The 22,757-nt window shown below is 42.3% G+C and overlaps 2 protein-coding genes across 6 annotated transcripts in view; both read left to right on the forward strand.

The window, feature by feature from the left end:
• Positions 1-4,306, forward strand: part of LOC308473330 (uncharacterized protein) — a 60,672-nt gene extending 56,366 nt beyond the window's left edge. For both annotated transcript variants that reach the window (XR_013984032.1, XM_080998741.1), the window contains one exon: positions 4,094-4,306. The gene's annotated coding sequence lies outside the window, so the exon portion shown is untranslated. The remainder of the gene's footprint in view (positions 1-4,093) is intronic.
• An 8,580-nt stretch (positions 4,307-12,886) lies between these two features.
• Positions 12,887-22,757, forward strand: part of PLEKHH1 (pleckstrin homology, MyTH4 and FERM domain containing H1) — a 48,952-nt gene continuing 39,081 nt past the window's right edge. For all 4 annotated transcript variants that reach the window (XM_081002086.1, XM_081002087.1, XM_081002088.1 and 1 more), the window contains exons 1-2: positions 12,887-13,159; positions 19,413-19,575. In XM_081002086.1, the coding sequence (XP_080858212.1) occupies positions 19,450-19,575 (126 nt within the window). In that variant the 5' untranslated portion in view covers positions 12,887-13,159; positions 19,413-19,449. The remainder of the gene's footprint in view (positions 13,160-19,412; positions 19,576-22,757) is intronic.

Raw genomic sequence — 22,757 nt, forward strand, 5'->3', positions numbered from 1 at the left:
TGCACTCAGCCCAACTGTGGTTCCCAGCAACTGGTATTAAAGCTTTTAGAATTCTTCCTCGGAAGATATGCAAAGCAGGGGATTGGGGGAAAGGGGAGGGATAAAATAAATAAAACCTAGCTTGACTTTGTTGTGATTAAGCCTACATTTAGACCTCAAGGTGGAGACTGAAGTCTTGGCTGAATCAGCCTCTGCCGGGTGTTGCAGGGCCCCACATTGCACCTAGGACCCCTGCCCAAAGAAGCAAAAGCTGGCCACCATTTTTTTTAAACATCATGGTCAGCAGTTAAGCTATTACCACTTGCATTCTTGGCAGCATGAACATATTAAACCTCTGGGCTATAGCTAACAGCCCCTTGATCATCTTCTGTTGCTCCTAGCAATTGGCAGGCTTCCCACAGGTCAAGAAAAGGGTCAGCTAATGCTACGACCATTACCATAGGGCTGGTTTGTTAAGTTCAGGTTTTTCCCTACACTACAAACCCTCTAATGAATGAAACTGGAGCTCTTTGCTGCAACTGAATTATTAAAATGATGAGATCTGTCCCCCTTCTGAACCTATACGCCAAGTACCTATGGAAGCGTGCTCATCTGAAGAGAACCGACAGAAAGGACAACCAACAGAGCAACATAGGAAGCTGCCTTACACCGAGTCAAAGCACTGCCCCATCTAGCTCAGTATCACCTACACGGACTGGCAGCAGCTCTCCAGGGCTTCAAGCATGGGATATTCCCAGCCCTGACTGGCAATGCCAAGGACTGAACTTTGGCCCTTCTGGGTGCAAAGCAGATACTCTGCCGCTGAGCTTTGGCTCTCCCTGGAACATAAAGCTATCAATAGTCACACCATGCAGATGATGACATGTAATCTGGGGCTGATTAATTCATGTACAGAGATTATCTGTGTGTACAGTGTCCAGGCTCTGGGCAGCTTGCCGTGCTAATGAACACATGGAGGTTGGATGTCATTCCACTTGAAATGTACCTTATCACCTGATCTCTTGTCAACTGCTTGGCACATAAGAAGAGCCTTCACAGATCAGACAGCGGCTTGCCTATCTGGTCTGGCATCCTGTTCTCACAGCAGCCAGTGAGATGCTTTTGGATGCCTGAAAGTAGGATCTGAGTGCAGCAGCTCTCTCCCAGTCCAGCAACCAGCTTTCAGAGGCATACTTCCTTTGACCCTGAAGGTGGACATCGTGACTAGTAGCCATTGATCCTTATCCTCTGTGAATTTGTCTAATCCTCTCTTAAAGCCATCCAAGATGCATCTCTTCCATGGTGCAAGGGATTAGACTAGGTGCCCTCCAAAGTAACCTTTCAACTCTAAAATACTGTGATTCTAAAGCTAATTACTCTGTGCAAAACACCAAGCCAAATCTCTGGCCCTTTACATTCCTTTAAGCCTTTAGATGAGAAGCAGACCTTAGTAGTCAGGCCGGCATGAGGACACAAGAGCTCATGCAAGTTGCTGGCTTTAGGTTATTATGTTGTGCTGTGTTATTTTATAGTGTTGTGAATATTTTGTTGTATGCCACCCTGATAATATGTTTGAAGGTCAGTTAATAAATCTAAATAAATAAATAAAAGCCCTGGAGCCTGCATCTGAAGAAGTCGATTATCTGAAGTGGCCCCATCAGTACCTCTGAACGGCAGAGTTTGCCTCTTTCTACATATCCTGCATCTGAAGTTAGTCATTTTTGTGTTTATTGGACATATACTCCCCTACACATAGGGTTTGGTGGATCACGCATACGTTTATATTAACCAGATTACGGTAGTTTTCTCACCTATCACCATTTAAAAAGAGCAAGAGATTGAAGGCTTCCTGTCCTTGAAAGACCTTTTTATTTTTTTTAGCCTTCATACTCCATGTTGGACGGGGGCAAGGGATGCTGGAAGAGGAGAAAATGGATTGTTATGGGCAAAGTTAATCATGGTGACACACCTTTTGTTCCAGGCAACCGGATTGTACCTTGAGCCATCCAGAATGTCAGGATCAACAAGTCTTAAACCAGGAGCTTTGGAGCTTAGGCTCTGATTCTCTCTGTTACTAGGGCCACTTATTGGAGGAAGAAACACCAAGCATTTCAAACCTGGATACGTACACTGGTGATGTAGGAGAGCCAGTCTCATATCACTTCCTATTGCATAGCTACAAGACTGGCAGCAGGTCTGGGCAGAGGCTAGGCAAAGGGCCTTTTCGGTAGTGGCGCCCACCCTGTGGAACGCCCTCCCATCAGATGTCAAAGAAAGAAACAACTATCTGACTGTTAGAAAACATCTGAAAGCAGCCCTGTCTAGGGAAGTTTTTAATTGACTTTATTTATTTAACAAAACCGAAACACTGCTTGATTGTAAGAGAACCTCCAAGTGGTTTACAAAAATATATGATAAAACATGAAAACTTCTGATTAAAAAAAAACATTTTATAGCAGGTAATTAAAAACATTCAAAAGCCGTTTAGATAAAAAGAGATAAAACACATGTAACTTCTACATGTCTGGATGGCACAAAACTGTTTTAAGCAGACACCGAAAAGAGTATGGCAAAGGCGCCTGCCTGATCTCAAAAGGCAGGGAGTTCCATAGTGGAGGTGCTGGCTCACTATAAGATCAATTCCTTAGAAATGCAGAATGATTATTATGTGGCCCTTGTAACAGTGCTGGTTCTGCAAACCGAAGTGGTTGTGTAGACATATATATAGGGATGGTGATCATGCAAGTAATCTGAGCCCAAGCTGTAAAGACTGTAGATAGTATGTACTTTATGCATCTGAGACACTCGCCTTGAGAGAAAACAGAACTATGTTAGACAGAACAATGGTGACCTACTATAAGGCAGATCTCTATACAATACATGCAGTTGGCAAACCTCCTTCAAAATTATTTTAACGCCTGACCACTCACTCCAGACTATTGGTGTGTATAGGGAGAAATAATGGCAGAATCAGCTCTCAAATGCCCAGAAGCAAACGGTCAAAGGGAGCAGACAAATTTTGAATTGCATTTATGCTTGTAGTCTTACTTCAGAGATGTAATATAGACAGATCCCCATCATTTCTAAATCCACTTACTTGAATTTATGACAGGTTCTTTTAAGGACAGATTATGATTCAAACTAGGCTCTGAGTTACTATTAAATGTTGTTTTCAGATTCCCGGCAATACTCCTTATCTCCAGCAATAATCCTTTATCTCTTAGCCTTGCTGACAATGAAATAAATCCATTTATCGAGATGTACTCCTTGTTCCTCCTTATCTCCACTGCCGTGAGGAGAAAAATTCTCCAGCATTGCATGGATATATGCACCCTGGCACCTGAATGCTTTAGTGAGGAAAATGTATTCACACATCAAATGCAGTGAATAACGGTAGCCACTAGATGGCATCGACAGACAGTATGATAATAAATGTTGCCTGCAAAAGCAACTTCTCACTTTTCTCTCTGAAGCAGGAACTTAGGTATCCATCCCCCTTGAGGGCAATGTTTGGATTCTAACTCTGGTCAGCCCCAGCCAACAGAGACATTGGTCCGGGATTATAGGAGTCGTAATTCTATAATATGTGGAGTATACATAGTAAATCCCATGACATCCATTTTGTCTGAAAGATGGTAACTGGACTCCTCCTGAGGCTTAGTTTGAACCACTAGTCTGTCTCAGAAATTCTTTTTCAGTACCAAACACTGGTGTGAAGAAAAAGCACAGTAGAGAGCTTCTGATCATGTGCAAAGTGTCTTTCCCTCAGCAATGAGTAACCACAGCCCACCCTCAACCATTTACAGTTAGGGACAGGTATCAAAGGTGTAGAAGGCAGCTTCAAGGCAAGTTTAAGAATTGTGCATTCTTAATATTAAATTCTGTTACTCACAGAAGTGTAGAATAAATTCTTGGGAGCTGCATTTTTTAGCTCAAAATGATGGCAGGGAGGAAGGGTTTGGGGGACCGTTTCCCCATCTCAGACATCAACCTTTGCACTTAATATTTCTTGATGATCAAGAAAATTCAGCACAGGACTATGAGCCTATCATGAAATATCACAATCCATCTTCTAATGTGATACAAATGTCACTTTTCTTTTCTTTTCCAACAGCCAACCATGCTGCAAAACAAGCTTCTGACATCCGCTATGGCGATATGCAAGTGCCTTTGTCAGGGATCTAGAAGGTCCTGTGCTTGCATCTTGGCCTTCAGTGTTTTGGGGATCTTCTGTTGTACAGTCCTTGATGCGTTACACAATGTTTAGGGAAGTTTCTAATGTTTGATGTTTTATTGCTTTATTATTATGTTTGAAACTGCCTAGAAACCCAGCCAGATGAGCAGGGTATAAATAATATATTATTATTATTATTATTATTATTATTATTATTATTATTATTTAAGAGCACTTTTCCAAACCACAGTCTTACCCTTGCTGTCTTCCTTTGCCTGCTTTCTGCTGCAGTAAATGTTAATTTTGTGGGGAAAGCCCTGAGTTTCCTGGAAGCCCTGAACCAGCTGTGTATGTTTATAAGAAGCCTTGGTCAGATGAGTCAGAGTGAGGAGGGCTGAGCAAGGGGGTATCCTCTCCCATTCCTGGGAGTGAGATAATCTCCAATCACACACTTCCCTATCAAGGCCTAAGAGATAAGAGAGCAGAGAATTCAAGCATCTGGCAACAGTTTGCCTGATGTCAGCATGAAGCTGGGGCAGAGGCCAAAACACTCATGCAGTGAAGCTGCTCTCATCTCTTACTTTCCCAACTTTCACGTTTCAGCCCTTTCAATCCCTCAAACACATTCACACGGCCCTTCTAGCAGGGGCTGATGGGAGTGGCAGGCCACAATACCTGGACGGCCTCAAGCTGAAGGCTGCTGATGTCTTTAACCTGTGCACACACCTTGTAATGCAGGGCAGTATCATTAGGGTCTGGTTACAGAACTGGAGGGTTGATGCTGGGGATACGAGAGATAACAGAGTTTCCCAGTGGTAGAGCTGAATTTGAAAGTGTTATGGAAGCTTAAGTCACTGACAATTTTTAAAAATAGCTTTTCAGGGTGAACCAGGAATCAAGGGTGCCTGCTCCTGGGGACTGAGGCACTGGGGGGGGCAATCTCTTCCTAGGGGGCCCCTCAATGTTCAGAGACACACCCACACCCATGCAACGTCAAGTCAGGCCCTCAATCCTCCAGAGAAGGTGGCACCTCTCCCCTTACTTTTTAGGAGGAAAAAAAGTGCATCTTATGGAGCGAAAAATACGGTATCCAGAATGAGATGGTTCTTTCGGGGGGGGGGGGTTGCACAAATGTGCTCTGCCCTCTTGTTCTAGCCACTCTAGTTTATTCCCTGCTTCCACCTGGCTGTCAGTTTTCTTCTTCTCAGCCACTCAGCATTCCTTGCCATTAAGTTATTATGGGGCTGCTTTCAGGATGTGGGCCTGCCTAATTCCCTCCCCCCCCCCTTCTGATTAGTCTATGTGCATGCCTTAAGGTTCCTCCACATTTGCTATTCTGCTATTTTGTATGTCAATGGTGTGGTCTTTGCTCCAGCTCCATTAGCATGAGAAGAATTGGCTTTGTATCAGCACACAAGATGATGGTGAAGATTCTGAGGCCTCAATATGATGACCTTCACCTTCTTTCAAAAGTAGTGAATGTGATTTGCGATCAAAAAATAAAATTACCGGGGGAGGGGGAGCCCTGCTTATAAACCTCCCAAACTGCAACTAAGATACAATAAAGGCAGGAACATTGTTTGAAAGAGCTCATTTTTACTTGAGTATAGTACAAAGAAACTGGGAGGAAAAAGTGAACCTGAGTGTGCTTTTGAGACTCTTGAGCAGACATAGGCAAACTCAGCCCTGCATATGTTTTGAGACTACAGTTTCCATTATCCCTCACCACTGGTCCTGTTAGCTAGGGATGATGGGAGTTGTAGCCCCAAAACATCTGGAGGGCCGAGTTTGCCTATGCCTGCTCTTGAGGATACAAACAGGCAGGACCAGCCCTACTATGAGGCAGATGCCAGAGTTGCCACAGGCAACAGATGCTGAGCTGCAGGAAGTGGACAAAGCTGTGAGGGGCATGTGACTGCCCTATACTCACTACACTAGCCTGCTGCCCTCAAGTGCAGTGGAGGATACTGCTAATTCACCAGTAATAGAGCAACATTCAACTACCAGTCCAATTGGCTTCTGTATGTGCCTTGGGGGGAGGGCACCATCTTGTCCTGCAACTCAGGCAGCAAAATGTCTTGAGCCAGCCCTGCTAGCAGGGGAGTCTGTGCAATTGTCCTCCCCATTGTGTCTCATTAGCATCCAGTGTTTGCAGTCAACAGGAATACACAGGGTTTAAGGCCCACAGATCTGATTATATAGTACTAGCAGGGAGAGAGCGAGAGGGATTTTCCCTATTCATTCCCTGTGGCCAATCAAGATACACAAAAGCCTAGTGAAGAGGGTTGAGAATGCAGAGGAATCACAAAAGAGATTGCCTTGCACCTTTTGAGGGAGCACTGCTCTTGCATTCATAAAGGTCACATCACCCCACATACTTCAGTGATGCCAACCACCTAGTTCAGGGTATTTGTTAAAGTTCCCATCCCTGGCTGGGTTCCAAGCTGTTCCATTCCTTGGTTATCTTTCTTTTCTTCTGAATGCATCCATAGTTGCAGCAGCTGGGCTTGATCTTGACTTTCGGTGATATATGATGCCTGACATCACTTGCATAGCATTTACCCAGCAACCTGCTGACTCTGAGAAAGGTGCAGCAGGGAGTGCTCTGGTATGCGAGGACATCATGTACTACATGCCGTCCAATACCAGACACACAATATACTGCATAAAACTAATTTGCTAACAAGCACATTCTCCTTTCCTATGGCCTGCCAACTCCTACACCTTTGCCTCTCATTAGTTATCCCTTTGCGTAACCAGGACCAGCCACACAATAGAAATTGATTTATTTATCATTCATCTGTTTCAGTTTTAAGCTGCCCAACATAGATTAAGATATCCGCATATTTGGCAAAATAGTAGGCTTTCAGTACACAACTATAGAACAGTAATGAAGTCAACATTAATAAACAGCAATCAAAGCTGCTGTAATAATGGTACTGTGCCAGCCTATTAAGGCTTCCATTAAGGTTGGTCTGGAATCATAGAACCGTAGAGATGAAAGGGGTCCTAAGGGTCATCTAGTCCAAACTCCTGCAATGCAGGAATCTAAGCTAGATCATACATGACAGATGGCCTTCCAACCTCTGCTTAAAAACCTCCAAGGAAGGAGAGTCCACCACCTTTCATGGGAGTCTGTTCCACTGTCGAAGCTGCAGCTAGTGCAGAATGATACAGCGTCTGCTATTGACATCAGTATAAAGCTGTGAAGGACTTGGGACCAACGTACCTTCAAAAACACTATACCTTGTTATATCCTGCCTGGTCACTTAATCTTGGTGTGTGTGGAGGCTTGGGAAGAAAATCTTAGTATCGTTCAATGTGCCCAAGGTTTGCCCTATGCCCAGGGTCTTTATTGTGTTGGCACCTGCCCTTTGGAATGTGCTTCCAAAGAACAGGCAGATACAGTATTGGCCTGTGGGCACCTTCTTAAAATTTGTCTGTTCACCCAGCCTTTTTTCTGAGCGGGTGATGCATATTAATCTGATCTATTGATTTGTGATGTATTTTGTACTTGTTTTATAAATGCATTTTTATTGTTGATCTTATGCTGTTCACCATATTTTTTCCTAAATGTTGGTGGTACAGTATATAATTTTTGGTATATAATTTTTTATAAATTAAAATATATACATTTATGCAGAATTGTGAGACTGTTGCTTCTTGAAATGCCAGAGCCACTTATTTGAAAGCCTGGCACTCAGTTGTCTCTCCAGCTTGGGCATGCTGGGCTGGTGTTTGAGGCTCTTTTGGTGAGCATCCTTGCCTGTTGCTGGACTCAGGGTTACAAGCTGCAGGGCTCAGTTGGCAGTGCATAAGACTAAATTTTAGGGTTGTGGGTTCAAGTCCTACACTGGGCAAAAAATTCTGGTCCCTTTCAAGTCTACAATTCAATAATTCTATGATCTCGTTCCAGGGATCCCTGGCATTGTGGGCTTGGGGGTCTCCCATTCAGTGGTGATTCTCAGTGCCTCCTCTGTTGATACAACAGATATTGGTCTGTGCATTGAGGTTACTGCTGGAATCTAAGGCTGTGGCAACATGACTGACACTAATATTTCATATGAAATACATCCATTTCTGAACTTTTCATTTTGGTGGCTCTCCAAGAGGTGGTGCATCTCTGAAAGGGTCTGCATTCAGAAGAAAAGTCAATGAGCATCACATGAAAGAAGCATGAGGGGTGATTGGGCCATACAAAATGAAGACAAATATGCTTCATAAAGAACATGAAAAGTTTTGAAGGTAGGAGAATACACTGCATTCTGACAGCTATACTTTTTGGCATAAACATTCCCTAGATGAGCAGAGAACAATGGAGATATAATAAATGCCTCTCAAGTCCTGGACATTTTTTAATTGTTGCCGGGCTCAGAGGTTATTTTCTTTCTTTTTTTCTCAAAAATCCCTTTGGGAAATCCTTAGGCACTTCAGCACTGGTTATTTATTACAATACATTTGCCACCATGCATAATGATTAACATAATTGGAAAGCTCAGTGCCTCACAGTCTGTTGTCTGCCAGGTGCTGTTGTCTGTAGAGCTAGGAATCACTGGGGAAGGGAATGCTTCCCTGAGTGTAAAATGGCAACTATGCCAGTACTAAACTCAACTCTGTCTAGATGCCATCGTTACTCAAAGCCTGCCAAATATTTTATGTGCTGTTATTTCTGGTTTTCTATTTGTGCTTGTTTGTATAGATGCTGCATAAATATTTTTCTTTTCCACTCCCAAGTTTCAGCAGACTCCTGTAGCCAACAGGGTTTAACCTTCTGCTCATTAGCTGACAATGAGGACATAAGGAGAACCATCTTGGATCAGACCAAATGCCTATTCAGCACCATCTTTCACCTATTACCAAGACAGGGGCCTCTTGGGAAGCCCACAAGCAGCACCCAGCAGGCCTCTCCTCTTTTTTATAAATTAATTTTTCATTTTTTCATTTTATAAATATTATAACAAAAATAAATTTACATAAGCATTTTAAAAAAAACAAATATTTAATATTTAAGGCAAACGTCAACCAGCTTATATCCACATACATCAGCCTGCTTCTGCCTTGCAGCATCCATCAGCTTCTGAATGTGAATTCCACCAACTTCCACCCACCAACATCTGTCAGCATCCATTAGGTCCATTACTAGACATCAGCCAGCTTCTGAATATGGATATCAGCAGCCTTCAAGACACCATCCCGTTCAGCAAGCAAACTTGCCTTATTATCTGTCCATAGCATTCTGCTGGCAGCTGATCGCCTCCTTCCATTTGCCAGTTCACCTCCTCCAAATAGAATAAACCTGTGCAATGCTGAATATCACAGCCATTGCAAGCTGTGTTCTACTCAAGTGCTTTGTGACATCACAAGCAGTCTACAGGCAATGGCAACAATTGCAGAGGCATCATCTTCATCTCTTCAGACCTCACAATTGTGGGCACCCCCTACAGTGATTTAACTATGTTACTGTTTATTGTGGAAAAAGTTGTAGCACACTCTCTTCATCTATACTTATCATGGGCAGGGGAACATCATAGGGGATCTTTTGCAGCATAAGGCCTGCATTCCTTTGTAGGGGAACATCCAGGGGCTGTATGCCAGTGTTGGACAGGGTCACAGGCATAGAAGTGGAACAACAAATGTGACTCTTATCTTTGTACCATGGGCTCCGTTCCAGCTATGCAAAAGCCATAAGTTTCTATGGCCTCCCATCACTCAACCCAGCTAAGCAAGAAGCACCAATCACAGTTCAAGGATGCTTTCCAGGCCGAAGAGCGAGGCTGATGAGAGGCATGGCATAGGGAACATCCTGAGAATCAGAGAGAGTAGCCTGAAGGACTGCGTCTGGCCCACAGGGTAGAGCTTCCCTACTTCTGCATTAAAATAAATAATAATTGTAGCTTGTTCGGGGTGCTGAGAGTTGTTAGAAGACCCATTTTCCCTTCACACAGCTACATTTCCCAGAGTTCCCTGGGAAGAGAGACTGATTGTTAAACCACTCTAAGAACTGTAGCTCTGTTAGGGGTATAGAGGTCTCCTCGCAATTCTCAGCACTCTTAATAAACTACAGTTCCAAATATTCTTCAGCAGGGGAAGCAATGAATGTTCAAAGTTGTGTAATACAGCTTTAAACGTATGGTGTGACCTGCATGTTGTGTTATCATGAATTATATCACAATTGACATAATAATACTATTGTGCATTTTCTCCTGTAGAGGGTAGTAACACACAATGTTTGCATGTTTCACACCTGCCTTCTGTTCTTGAACTGCTTCACTGCCCTGTGTGACAGTTCTTAGGAAAGGAAAAGTAATATGCTGGGTTTGGTCATCCTAAGACCTACTCATTTGGAGAAATACGGTACCTCCAAATGACTCTACCCTCTTGAAAATATATGGGAGAGCAACAAGAACAACAACAACAACAACAGGGTATTTAGTTTCCAATGCCTTTGTGACATAACATCACCAGCCAATATGCTAGTGCATATGGAAAGACTGAGTGAGACCATACTGATAATACTAGCTCAGTATTGCTTCCCCTGATTGACAGAGGCATTCCTGAGTTCTGGACAGGGGATTTTCTGAGCCCTATTCTGGATATGCTAGAGACTGATGCTGGAATCCTCTGTATGCAAAGCCTGTGCTCTGCAACTGAATTTTGGCCATTCCTTATTCCTCTTTTAATCGTATTATTTCACCCTAACACTGAACAGCGACAAATATTCAACTACTGCTGGTTCAAAAGATTGCCAAGCAACCAACAAGTTCTCTACAGTGGCATTAGATGAGGCTGGCTGGCTAGATAGATAGATAGATAGATGATAGATAGATAGATAGATAGATAGATAGATAGATGATAGATAGATAGACAGATAATTACATTTATATCCCACCTTTCCTCGAGGGGGTTTCATGGTTTCCTGCCCATTTTGTCCTCACAACAACCCTGTGAAGTAGGTCAGGATTGGCCCAATTTCACCTGGCAAACTTCATGGCTCACGTGGAACTCACTTGCCTGGTCGGTCTTTGGCCCCTTTTGCATGAGTATGGGTCAACAGTGAGTTAGAAATAGGTGCTAATAAATAAATATGCTGGTAGGTGAGGAAGAACCAAGCAAGGATACAAACATATGTGACTGAAGGGCTGTGGAGAAAAGACACAGGGTGCCATGTTTTGCTTGCCGGACCTGGAAAATTAGACAGTGGGGCAAATAAAAGACAGTGGGGCAAATAAGCAGGAACCAGCACAACTGCTGCTTGGGCATGGACGAAAAGAAATATTCCCAAGCAAACACCTCATTTAGTCAGGACAGGGCTAAAACAGTAATAATTTAAATAGCCTTCATAATTTTTAACTGCTTGATTTAGCAGGTAAATTGACTTTATCATGTAAACAGAATCCACTAGGAATCCTTATGCTAAGTAATATATAAAAGTACCCTTGATAGCTCTAGTTTATGTAGTTAACATTGGTTGCTGCTTATACCAGACTAACTGCACAATTCTAAACATGCTTATTACACAGAAGTAAGTCCCTTGGACTTATCTCTGTAAGTAAGGCTATGTACACAGCCCTCACAACTGTGTTCGAGTCACATTTGCACACTCTTGTACACACCAAATAGGGGGTGGGGAGGTTGAACCTGGTGTACATTACCTGTTTCGTTTCTCTGCCCCTGCAACCCCTGTCATTTGCACAAGGACAATGGCTGTCTCAAATGCACACACCTCAGCTTAACTGTGAAGTGAATGTGCCTTAGGTTTTCCCTTCGTATTGAAGTTAGTTTAAGGGAAAAACACATCAAACAATAGTATTTTTCAAGACACTACGGGCCAGCTCTCTGTTGTGGATAACGTCGTGTGTACACAGATTCAAACACCAGCATGCACCAGAGCCAGAGTAAATGGTAATGTGTGCACAGTCTGAATGCATTTATGATTGCAGCGAAGACGGAGTTGTTCCCTATGTGATGCGGTGTGGTTGCATCACGCCAAGCACTACCAGTGTGGCTAAGATCCACTTTCCTTTTATAACTTAGACATGTATAGATCATATAGATAACTAAGACCACTTGCGTATTATTATGCCAACCCATGCGGAAAGGGCACAATTCGTTGCTGGATATTGTGTGCTACAGTGTTTGCACCAAAATGTCTTGGCTTTCCTTCCCCCCAACTCCTCCTCCCACAAAACCTTTTCATCTTTTGACATTTTAAAAAATCACAATCAATCATGATTCTGGAACCCAGCTGCTTAAAAAAATTCTCTTTCAAATTCCTTATTTTATTTTATAAAATCAAATTTAGGATTTGTGTATTGTGTTGTTTAATGTTGTGTAGGGGTATGTACATGGGTGTAGCGGGGGGGGGAGCTGCAGTTGCCCCCCATCAATAAAAATCAATAAAAATACATAGCTAACTGAGGTTCTGTCCCCCCCCCCCCAACAAAAATCCTGGTTACTTTACGCCCATTTGTATGTAGCTTTCTGGAAGAGAATGAATGCATCTAGAGTGAGTATTTCTTCTCTGGGACAATGCCTGGCCAAGCTGAAATGAAAGAAAACGTGACAAGAGTGCTTGTCGCTACAAAAGAAGGCCATTTCCCACACAGACACACAAAAGATCACAGAGAAATCCTGTGGGTGGGAAGTCAGTTCCCTGCTGTTTTATTTTGGAGGGGAGGCAGCCTAACCTGATATTATTGTCAGGCAAGGGGTTAAAAGTGTAGTGCCGATGATGTCAGTTCCTGTGCTTCTTTGGAGGGCTGGCTGTGCTATTTGAGCCAGGCTCTCCCGCTTGAAGGAAAAGAGGGAGAAAAGAGGCAGAGAACGGGGAAAGGCTGAATGGGACTCGAGCGTAGCTGTTGTGTGCATGACTTTCGTGAGATCCTCTCCCCCTCAGGGCAGAAGCAGCCCTCGTTTGCCTCGCAGGCTGGAGGTGAGCGGCAGGAGGATGGCAGCACTCTCTTCCTGAGCACAATATAACCTTGTTCTGACCAAGAACAATACAAGGTCAGTCGCAACTTGGGGCGGAGGGGGAGACTTCTGCTATCTTGGCTCTTTGCTTCCAGTGCCCGGCTTGCCTCAGCCCTCCCTCCTTCTCCTTCTCCTCCTCCTCCTGCTGCTGCTAGAGCAGCCTGCCCAAGGTGAGAGACTGTGTGAGGCTAGGGGTGTGCGGGGCGATCTTTGCTTTTTCTTGTTATTTACAAAACTGATTTAAGCAGGGTTTAAAACTGTAGGGCAGAAAGGGATGACTGCTATAACATGTCTGTACTGTGTACTGGAAATCACTACCTGTGGTGTTGTATTATTTTGATACCTTCTTTCATTTAAAATTACTAGGAGAGAAGGGAGTAGGTAAATGTCCTCTTTTATGGAATGTGTTATCTTATTATTACAGATGACTTGGTGTGAACTAGTTATGACCGATGTAATGAATGGGTGGTGTAAACTAGCAGCCTTAACCATTGCCATCTCTGGCAAATAGTAAACAGTTTGGGGCTTCAATTCTAAACACGTTCAGGTTCGAGAAACAAGCCCCATTGAACTTACTTCTGCATAAACATATTTAGGATTGTGCTGTTGGTCTTTTAAAAACAGCTGGCACAGAGTATTGGTACATTAACCAGGACTTTCAAGGGTACTTTCATTTACTGCATAAGATGGGTATTGCCTAGTGGAAGGATGTTTACAAGAGAAACTTAACTCTATGGTCGCTTTACCTGCTAAATTAAGCAATTAAGATTCTCCTGAGGACTATTTGTTTAAACTTTAAATGATTACCATGTTAGCCTTATCTTCAATAGCTGAGGTGTTTGCTTATAGTTATTTCTTTTTGTTCATGTATTGAACAAAATTAGTTCTTCCGAAGCTCTGGATGGCTTACAAAATTGATAAAATCAACATCAATTAAACATAAAGTAGAATAAAACATACACAAGTAGCATTAAAGCAGCAGAAAGATAAAACTACAGGAAAAAGAATCCCAGTATTAAAAAGTGCTTTGTGCTTTTACCTGAAATTTAAAATGAGACACATTGATGATTCATCTCCATGGGAACCTCATTCCATAACTGTGAGGCTACAACTGAAAAGGCCTTGTTCCTTCCCACAATTGATTTAGGTGCTTTTATAAATGGGATGCAAAGCACGGTGCAGTTTACGAATCTTAAAAAGCAAAAGAACAATAAATGGGATATGTGCTTAATTTAGGGAGTGGCTCTCTCTGAGATATGCAGGTGCAAACCATAAGATGCAGTGCTTATACAATACTATTACAATGGAATGGTGATTGTGCCACCATCTTGCCTGGTTAGGCACACATGCACAGTTGTTAAAGTGTAGTGTCCTCCGTTTGTTTCACCAACAAAACCTTTAGAGCAGCAGTTATCATATTAAATACCATGTCCATACTAGCTCCCATGGGGTTCATGGGGTGTCAGGATAGTACCTCTGGTAGGGAACACATCGTGTTCCTTCTGGGGTAGTTTGTCCACCTTTGGTTCCCATGGATGCTGACAATAACTAGCTCCCAAAAGAGCCTGTACTAAACTCATTGGGTTATACCCAACTTTAGTCATACTCAGACTAAAGCCATTGAAATCAATGGACAAGTAGCTTCTGTCCATTAATTTTAATTGGTATGCTTTGAGTATGATGGATTAGTTGGATATCACCCCCTGAGACTAGGCAAGATTTAAAACTGGCAAAACTCTCATTGAGCAGAACAGTCTTAACAGGAGCTTGAAAGTGATCTCCTTGTGAATTTCCCACCTTCGCTTTCTTTCATAATTACAAATATATAATGCTATTTGTAATGGAATAACCCACGCAAAAGTGAGTCTCAGTATGGTAGTGCTTTCCACCAGCTGCATACAGTTTGAGATGAAACCAGATAATATAGATATGAAACTTCTGAAGTGGTAAAGTGAAGTGCAGTCCTAAAATGTCTGTTATCCCAGGTAAATGTTTATAGCATTGCAGTCTTAATTTGAGATGGCAAATGAGCACAGGTGGCAGGAAACTGTCTTTAGTATTGCACCTTGGTGCAAGTATATATGAAACACCAGGACTGCAATATCTAATGAATTAGAAACATTTTAATTGACAAAAAGTTACAGTAGTCCAGGTCAGGTCAGACCAAGACAGAATAGTGTGGTCCTATGTACTTCCCTTGATCTGGACACTATATACCGGTATCTGTTGTTGCAACCTAGAATTGAAATTGGCTACCCCCTAAAACTCATGTGATTATTCGACTAAGGGCTGCCGTCCAAGTAAAGAAATCTATGTAATGCATGTGTTTGTAAAGAAATGTAATTGCATTAATATGTATTTCACATGATACATATATCTTTAAAATGCTATGTTGATTAGTTTGTATACCTTTGACATAATGAGAAGTGAAAAAAGAAAAGATAAATAGTTAGGTTCTGCTATATAATGGTTATGTTAGATGCAAAACCAACATTTTGGGTAAATAAACTGTGTTTTTAAAAAGGCATATGTGAAACAGTATGGACATGTTTTCTCCAGAAAACTGCATGTACTACCATTATAACCTCTAAGATCAAGCCTTAATGCTGAATCCTTGATTACATTTTTTGCATTCCTCTCTGGATAGATGCATTCATAGTGGATATCATAAGATTGTCTGCAAATGGCACAATACACCTACTAATCTAGTACTGCAAAGTGATTTATTATTGCAAAATGGGTGGTAGGCTTTTGATTATGATGAATACAATTTGTTCTGAGCTCTTGTAACTTTTTTTAAAAAAACAAGCGGATAGAAGAAAGAGGTCAAATTCAATGTTTTGTTCCCCCCCCCTAATCATTACAAGGATTTCTGTACAAGTTTATCTCTTGATACAAGCAAGGACTCAGCTGGCTTTATGCTGTGTCTTTCGCCTCAAGCCTGTTCTCCCATGAGAAAAGAATGCTGTCCATGACTTCATTATAAGTAATAGATCCAATGTTGCCTTCCTACAATAAGGCACCATGTTCTGCTTAACAAAAGGCCTTGGTAGTTGGGTACGTAACTAGGGGCTAACTCTTTAGCTTTTTGGCCTTGATATGGAATTTTACTGCAGCTATGCCTGTTAGGCTTTTCCCTATTGATATATATATAACAGAAACTTGCTCAGTAGCTGGTGGTGGGGTGGGCACTCGCGGAGGAACGGGGTTGTGGAGGCAGCGGACCGCCCCTGGCACCACTATTCCGGTAGAGTGCCATTGTGGCGGCCCCCCCCACGCGCCGCACCCCCATGTGCACCAGGCACCATGCCCCCACAGACGGCACCCCACGCCCCCAGAACGCATGCCACACCCCTGTGGGCGGCTCACCATGCCCTCACAGGCAGCATGCCACGCCCCTGGGATGTGCGCCACACCCCCAGGATCACCAGCCATGCCCCCGCCAATTCTCTGCCCCCCGGTAACGGAGCATGCAGCTTCACTGCTGGGAGTGGGGTGCCACTGCTCACCTGACTGCTGGGTAGTTCTGTTGCTATGGCTTTTTGAGAAGTAGATGGGAAGGGAGGAGGCTGCAGCAAGGTTTGTGCGGTACAGATGCAGGAGCAGAACCAACTGAGTGCCTCCTTCCAGTGTGTTTCCACCCTGCCATCTTCTCTGCCAGCTTACCCTTCACCCTCTGCCACTCAGTGAACAGCAGTGATGTGACTGACCAGAGGCCATGTGAGCAGGGGTGCCCCTCCATACTATCCGATACTGATCTGTCCATATTGCAGTGAAAGAAGTATACCATTGTTGCTTTAACTTACTTTTGTCTTGGATGCCTGGACAGTACAATTTTCATCATTCTGCAGTGTTTAGTATGTGTGTTCCATTTCAATAGAAAGATAATGGAGTGGCAGACCTGAAAATTAAATGGAGGTGGGGAGGGGCTCTCCCTTGCTGGAGTGTTTGCTGGACAGCAATCCATTGGCGATGTTTCTCTAGCTCTGGATGTCCTTCATTGAACAGAGGGTTGTACTAGGTAGCCTACAAAGCCCCCTCCAACTCCACAAATCTATGATGATGCATATTATATAGGCAAGTTTCTTCCTCACCATCTCCTATCCTTGGCATATCAGGTTTGACAAGATGGGAGTGTAGAGAACCAAACTGGAAATGTATCATCTAGCCATTCTTCAAAATAGGCTACTCCATTCTGTGGCAAGTGGTCCATAGGATGCAATATAAAAAGCCTGCAACTCAATCCTAGATATGTTCTCTTGAAAGTAAGTCCCACTGAGATCACTTTCTGGTACACATGCTTAATGTGATAGGGACATGTGCTCAGTAAAATCTTTAAAGGAGTATTTCCTGTCTCTATATGTTCATTTTATATGGATGTTCTGTCATTCTGGATTCATGTGATGCTATGGGCAATTAATTCAGTGCCCCCACATCAGTTCAGTGCTCTGAAGCTCACAACAGCTTGATGCAATCATGAATCAGACACACCTGGTAGCGAAAGTGATCAGGAATGGATATATTGGATAGACGGAGGGCAGCAGAAAAATAGAGTGGGCGTCTGCCAAAACATTTCAACTGTGTTCTTATGTGAGCTGAGTGTATATATATATATATATATATATATATATATATATTCCATTTGCATGGCTGACAGTACTATGTGCATTGATGGCATCCATGCAGCCCTCATTCCCACATCCAACAGGGTGGAATGGATTAACCCTCAAAGGCAGATTTCCAATGAAAAACACAAAAAAAGTTCCCTCAAGCTTTTCTGCTCGTTAATTAATTCAACTTTCTTTTTCAGCACTTTAGTAGTCATAGGTGACAGACAAAAAATTATATGCAGGATGGCCAAGGAGAGAGGGAGCATTCCATCACTTCTCTGTGGCCAATACAGAAACCAAGTGGGCTGCTGGAGGAGTGAAGTCCCCCTTTCCACACGCAGCTTAGAAATGTTGCAGGAGGCTCTCCCTCTCTCCACTGGCAGCCCTTGGCAGGCTGGTAAAATATATATATTGGAGGCTGTCGCCTTTTGTGGGCTTATTTGCAAGGCTGAATTAAATCACCAGAATAGTTCCAAAGTTTTTAATTTCTATGCTCACCCCTCCAGCTTTTCAGCATATCTTTCCATTTCCATTCATTAAATTTGGGGACAAGCAAAAGGGACTTCCAAAGGTGATTAAAATGGACAAAGGGCCTTAGCTAAATATTTTTCAGACTGTGGCAATGAAATATAATGAATGAAGCTTTATCTTTGTTCTCTTATTATCTGTTTCACTTGGATAATTCATAGCCAAAGCTTTGTCATGGAAGGGCTTCTGTCATCCATGAGGACACTTAGTGCATTGTGTCTTCTGCTGCCCACTTCAATTAGCTCATGGGCTTCTAATGAAAGGGGCATATTGGCTATGTGATTTTTAAGCATTAGCTAAGCAACAGGCCTATCGTTCCTGCTCTTGTAGCTGAACCTACATACCAGGAGATTAAATACGCACTGACAGGCTACCAGAATGACCCTGGGAAACATTAAGAGTTAGTGCAGCTTGGTGGTCCAAAAGATAGCTAAACTGGGGGGAGAGAGAGACCATATGGAAACCAGAGTAACTTTGATAATGTGATCTTTAGGAGCTGATAAGAAGGTTCTGTTAACTCTTTCACTGCACCGTTTGGAACAACAGTGAGTTTATACCATAGTCTAAGGGCTTAGGCTGTTTGCGTTTGCCTAATCTTCTAATCAGGCTTGATTGAAGCTCTTGTCCTGGAAGTCTTAGTTGTTAAAAGTTTGTTTACAGTTGGAATCTTCATTCTGGATTCTGCTAAACTTCCCAAGTGTTTAAAATTTGAATGCAGAGTTGGTTTTGTTAAACTGACATAGAATCATAGAATTCTATAGTTGAAAGGGTCCCCATGGGTCATTTAGCCGAGCCCCCTGCAATGCACAGTATAATGTTACCATAGCTAGATTGGAAGAGGCATGATTTCCCATGCATACATGGGAAATTCTCCTGTTAGGGAACATCCCCCCAATATGTTTAAGACACATCCAATGCATGTTTTAAGCTCATTACTTGCCCCAAAGAATCTCCAGAGGTGTAGTTTGTTAAGGGTACCGAGAATTGTAACTGTGAGGGGGAAACTTCCATTCCATTTGACTTCTTTGGGGGAAGTCAAAGGAATGTGTTTTAAATGTGTATTGGGTGTGCTTTAAAAAAATATCTATAAAGACAATTCATATAGCATTATGGACATTTCTGTCTTTTTTTTCTTTGTCTTGCTCACTTAGGACATCTTGAGGTCGGTCTAGGGAGAAGGCATTCAAAATGGCAGAGCTCGCTGTTGAGAATGGTAGCTGCATGGACTGGCAGAAACGATGTCTTGCGTTGGAGACACAGCTCTTCAAATTCCGCCTGCAAGCTAGTAGGATCCGGGAGCTTTTGGCTGAGAAGGTGAGGCAAAAGCTACATTTTGTAACCAGTCTTTGTTGCTTATTCTTTCTCTTTTTTTAATACTTTTATTTTGCTTTAAACAAATACAGATAAATATAGGCAACCAAAATTACAAAAGAAAATTCCATAATAATAATGAAAAAGCTACAAAACTACAAAAAATATCAAAGTACAAGGTTGCTTATTCTTAAACCTTTGGATGAGGATAGCTAGTAAGAGAGATTGTAACCCCCCATGAAGAGGCCAGGGACATATGTTTCAAAATCAAGTCTTTATAATGAAAAATCAAACAGTTTCAACTTAAATTTGATACAGTACCCTATAAGAAGGTATAGAGAAATTGCCTGCCATATTTTAATTTGCTTATTAATGGACTGATTTTTTTAAAAAAAAATTATCTAAGTTAACAACATTCTGAAATATACACTATAATTAATTACAGTAACACCAACTGCAGTAGAATATCACAATAAAAACTACCATTAAAACATACATTATAAAATTAATTTTAAATGTTAGCTTATAGAAAAATGTATTTGGCATAAGTTTCAGAGCAGCCTGAGGATGTGGACAAGAACTCAGATGGCTTTGAAATCATGATTTCAGAACCTGATTCCCACCCTGTCCGTGTGTTTGTTATTTAAACCCCAAGCCCTCTTTCATTCATTAGAAATCCTAAATTTAAATCTTCACCCAGTCAATGTTTTCGGAAGGAATTCCAACAGAATGGTGACAGCACAATAAACTTGTCTGACGGCTGGACACCCCTGTGGAAAGGGAAATGAAGACTCTGGAGTTAATCCAGCCCTAGGGGTGTGGGTGTGTCAAGCTACCCTTTGTTGGGATTAGGGAGCAGTTTGGTTCAGTGATCAGGTTACTCTGTAACTGGCTGTATGGTTTTGTGATGTGGTTTTTCCTCTGAAGGCCAAAGAGTAAGCAGTTAAAGGCTGTAATTCAACAAAGCCTTGTCAGAAGTGCTAGGAGCGAGGGGAGGTTTTCTTCATCATTTTCAGGCTAACAGGATGGTTGCCTTAGTGCTGAAAATGAAAACTGACTAATTTTGTAATTTAGTGAGTGATTTAGCTAGTCAGTCGAACAATTTAAGAACTGAATCACACAATTCTAATACACAACTTAAGTACCAGAATTTCAGCCTTAAGGGCTAGTTCACAAATTTGTTTGCTAATTTCCCGCCCCTCAACAAATTCCTAGGGCAGTTTATAGTGACTCATTTGATAACTGCAGCATCAAGTGGTGACTTGTATGTATGAATGAACAAACCACAGGATGCCCATGCATATCCCTGCCTAGCTCTTCAAATTCAATGTTGTTGTTTTTTGAAGGATTTAGTTCACACATTCAGCTTTGAACATTCACCTTTTGAATTGTCTAGTGATAACTTATCAAGTGACTGCACACACACACACACACACACACACACGGGTGAACCTTCCCCCAAGTCCTTAATAAACATGTGCAGGGTTGTTAGAATGCTGTCGTAATAAAAGTTCTTTGCACTGCGTTCTGCCATGCCTCTCTTGAGAAACTCAAAACAAATGCAATGCTAGCAATGATACTGTTCAAATGTTTTTTGGATGCTTTCCATGGAAATTAAAGTATGCTGGAGTTTAGAATTGTATGCATTGTATGCCTTTGCTAACTGGCATTTACTTGTACTCAGGGGTTTTTTTCCCCATGCAGTTGCACACACTGAGGAGAAAAGGGGTAATATTCTCTTGATGAGTGACATGGCAGGCTGTTGCCATGGCAGCATGATGACCCTGTTACAAATGAGCTGTGGGGCCTCTCAGGAGAGAGAGAAAAGGACTGAGAGAGAGAGAGAGAAATGGAGAGAGAAAATGGAGCTGAATCTAATTAACACAAAAGAGAGTAAAAATCCAAAGAAAAATACTTTGATTCTGGCAGGAATGCCTGACTAAGCTTAGAAGTGGAGATGTGTGTATACAGGATTTCCTGGGTACTTTTCTCATGGGCTCATTTGAAGGGTGTTCATACTGACTGTCAATGCATCTTCACCCAGTTAATCTAGAAATGCGTTCAAGAATCTCATGTCTTTAGTAACTGGCATTTACTTACACAGTTGTTCACACAACGGGAAAGAGGGGTAATATTCAGTTGATGAGTGACATAGCAGTCTGTTGCCATGGCGGCATAATTGACCCAGTTAACAAATGAACTGTGGGCCGTGAATCTTTGGCCGCTGTCCTCACCTTTGAGACATCATTCTGTTCGATAATAGGGCTTTATCTTTCTACAGCACGTGGGAGAGGACAGCTTGGTGGGCTAGTGATCAGAAGCATAGGAACCGAATTTTGAACATCTCATTTCAATGTTTGTTTCACAGTTAATTAGCCGTGCAGTGCAGTTTTCTCATCAGTATTACAAAACATGATACATAAAAAGTGCAATCTGAATGCTCAGCTTATTGTTAGTTTGCCCCTGGGGAACCTTGAATAACACATGATACTCAAAAAGCACCATGAAATTAACACTCTTGTCTGATGTTAAACAGAGCAGCAGTTTTAACATCCCACAGCAAGACAATGAAGTGGTAAGAAGGAAGATGAATACTAATTATTTTTAAACTGAGTCAGGCTACATGGATTTTTATTAGCTTATCTGAAGGTTTGGCAGGCTGTCAGGGGTTGCCATGAGATCTTTAATGAATGCAGACAGTTTCAGTATTCATTCAGTTGGGAGGTAAGTAGAGTTCTTCTGTTCTCAAAGAACCCAGGTTTCTTGGGGAGATCAGTCTCTAAAATGCTAGTCTCGTTCAGCTTACTCATGAGAGACAGTGAACCATGCCAAAAAGTGGTCAAGTGTCAGAGTGGTACAGTTGCCATCGTTCACAAGAGCAGAAATATCACCAATAATGTGCAAATGGTAATGTCTGTGCAGTGACCCATGGTACTGCAGTGAAGTTGAAGTTTCGGTTTGGGACAAAAAGGATGTTAATTTCCAGGTATTATTCCAAGTAGGGGTGTATGCTCCTTCTGGGGTAGTTTGTCCACATTTGGTCCCCACCCTGCACTCAGCTCTCATCTGTGGCTCCTAGAAGCTGTCAGCATGTGACAGCAGCCACACCTCAGGAAAGGGCTGTGACCGACCAGCTAAACCAGGTGAGGGTAGTCAATGAGTCTCAGACCCTTGGTGAGTTAGGG

Source organism: Podarcis pityusensis, assembly GCF_964106645.2.
Source record: "Podarcis pityusensis genome assembly, chromosome: 1".
Classification (NCBI taxonomy): Eukaryota; Metazoa; Chordata; class Lepidosauria; order Squamata; family Lacertidae; genus Podarcis; species Podarcis pityusensis.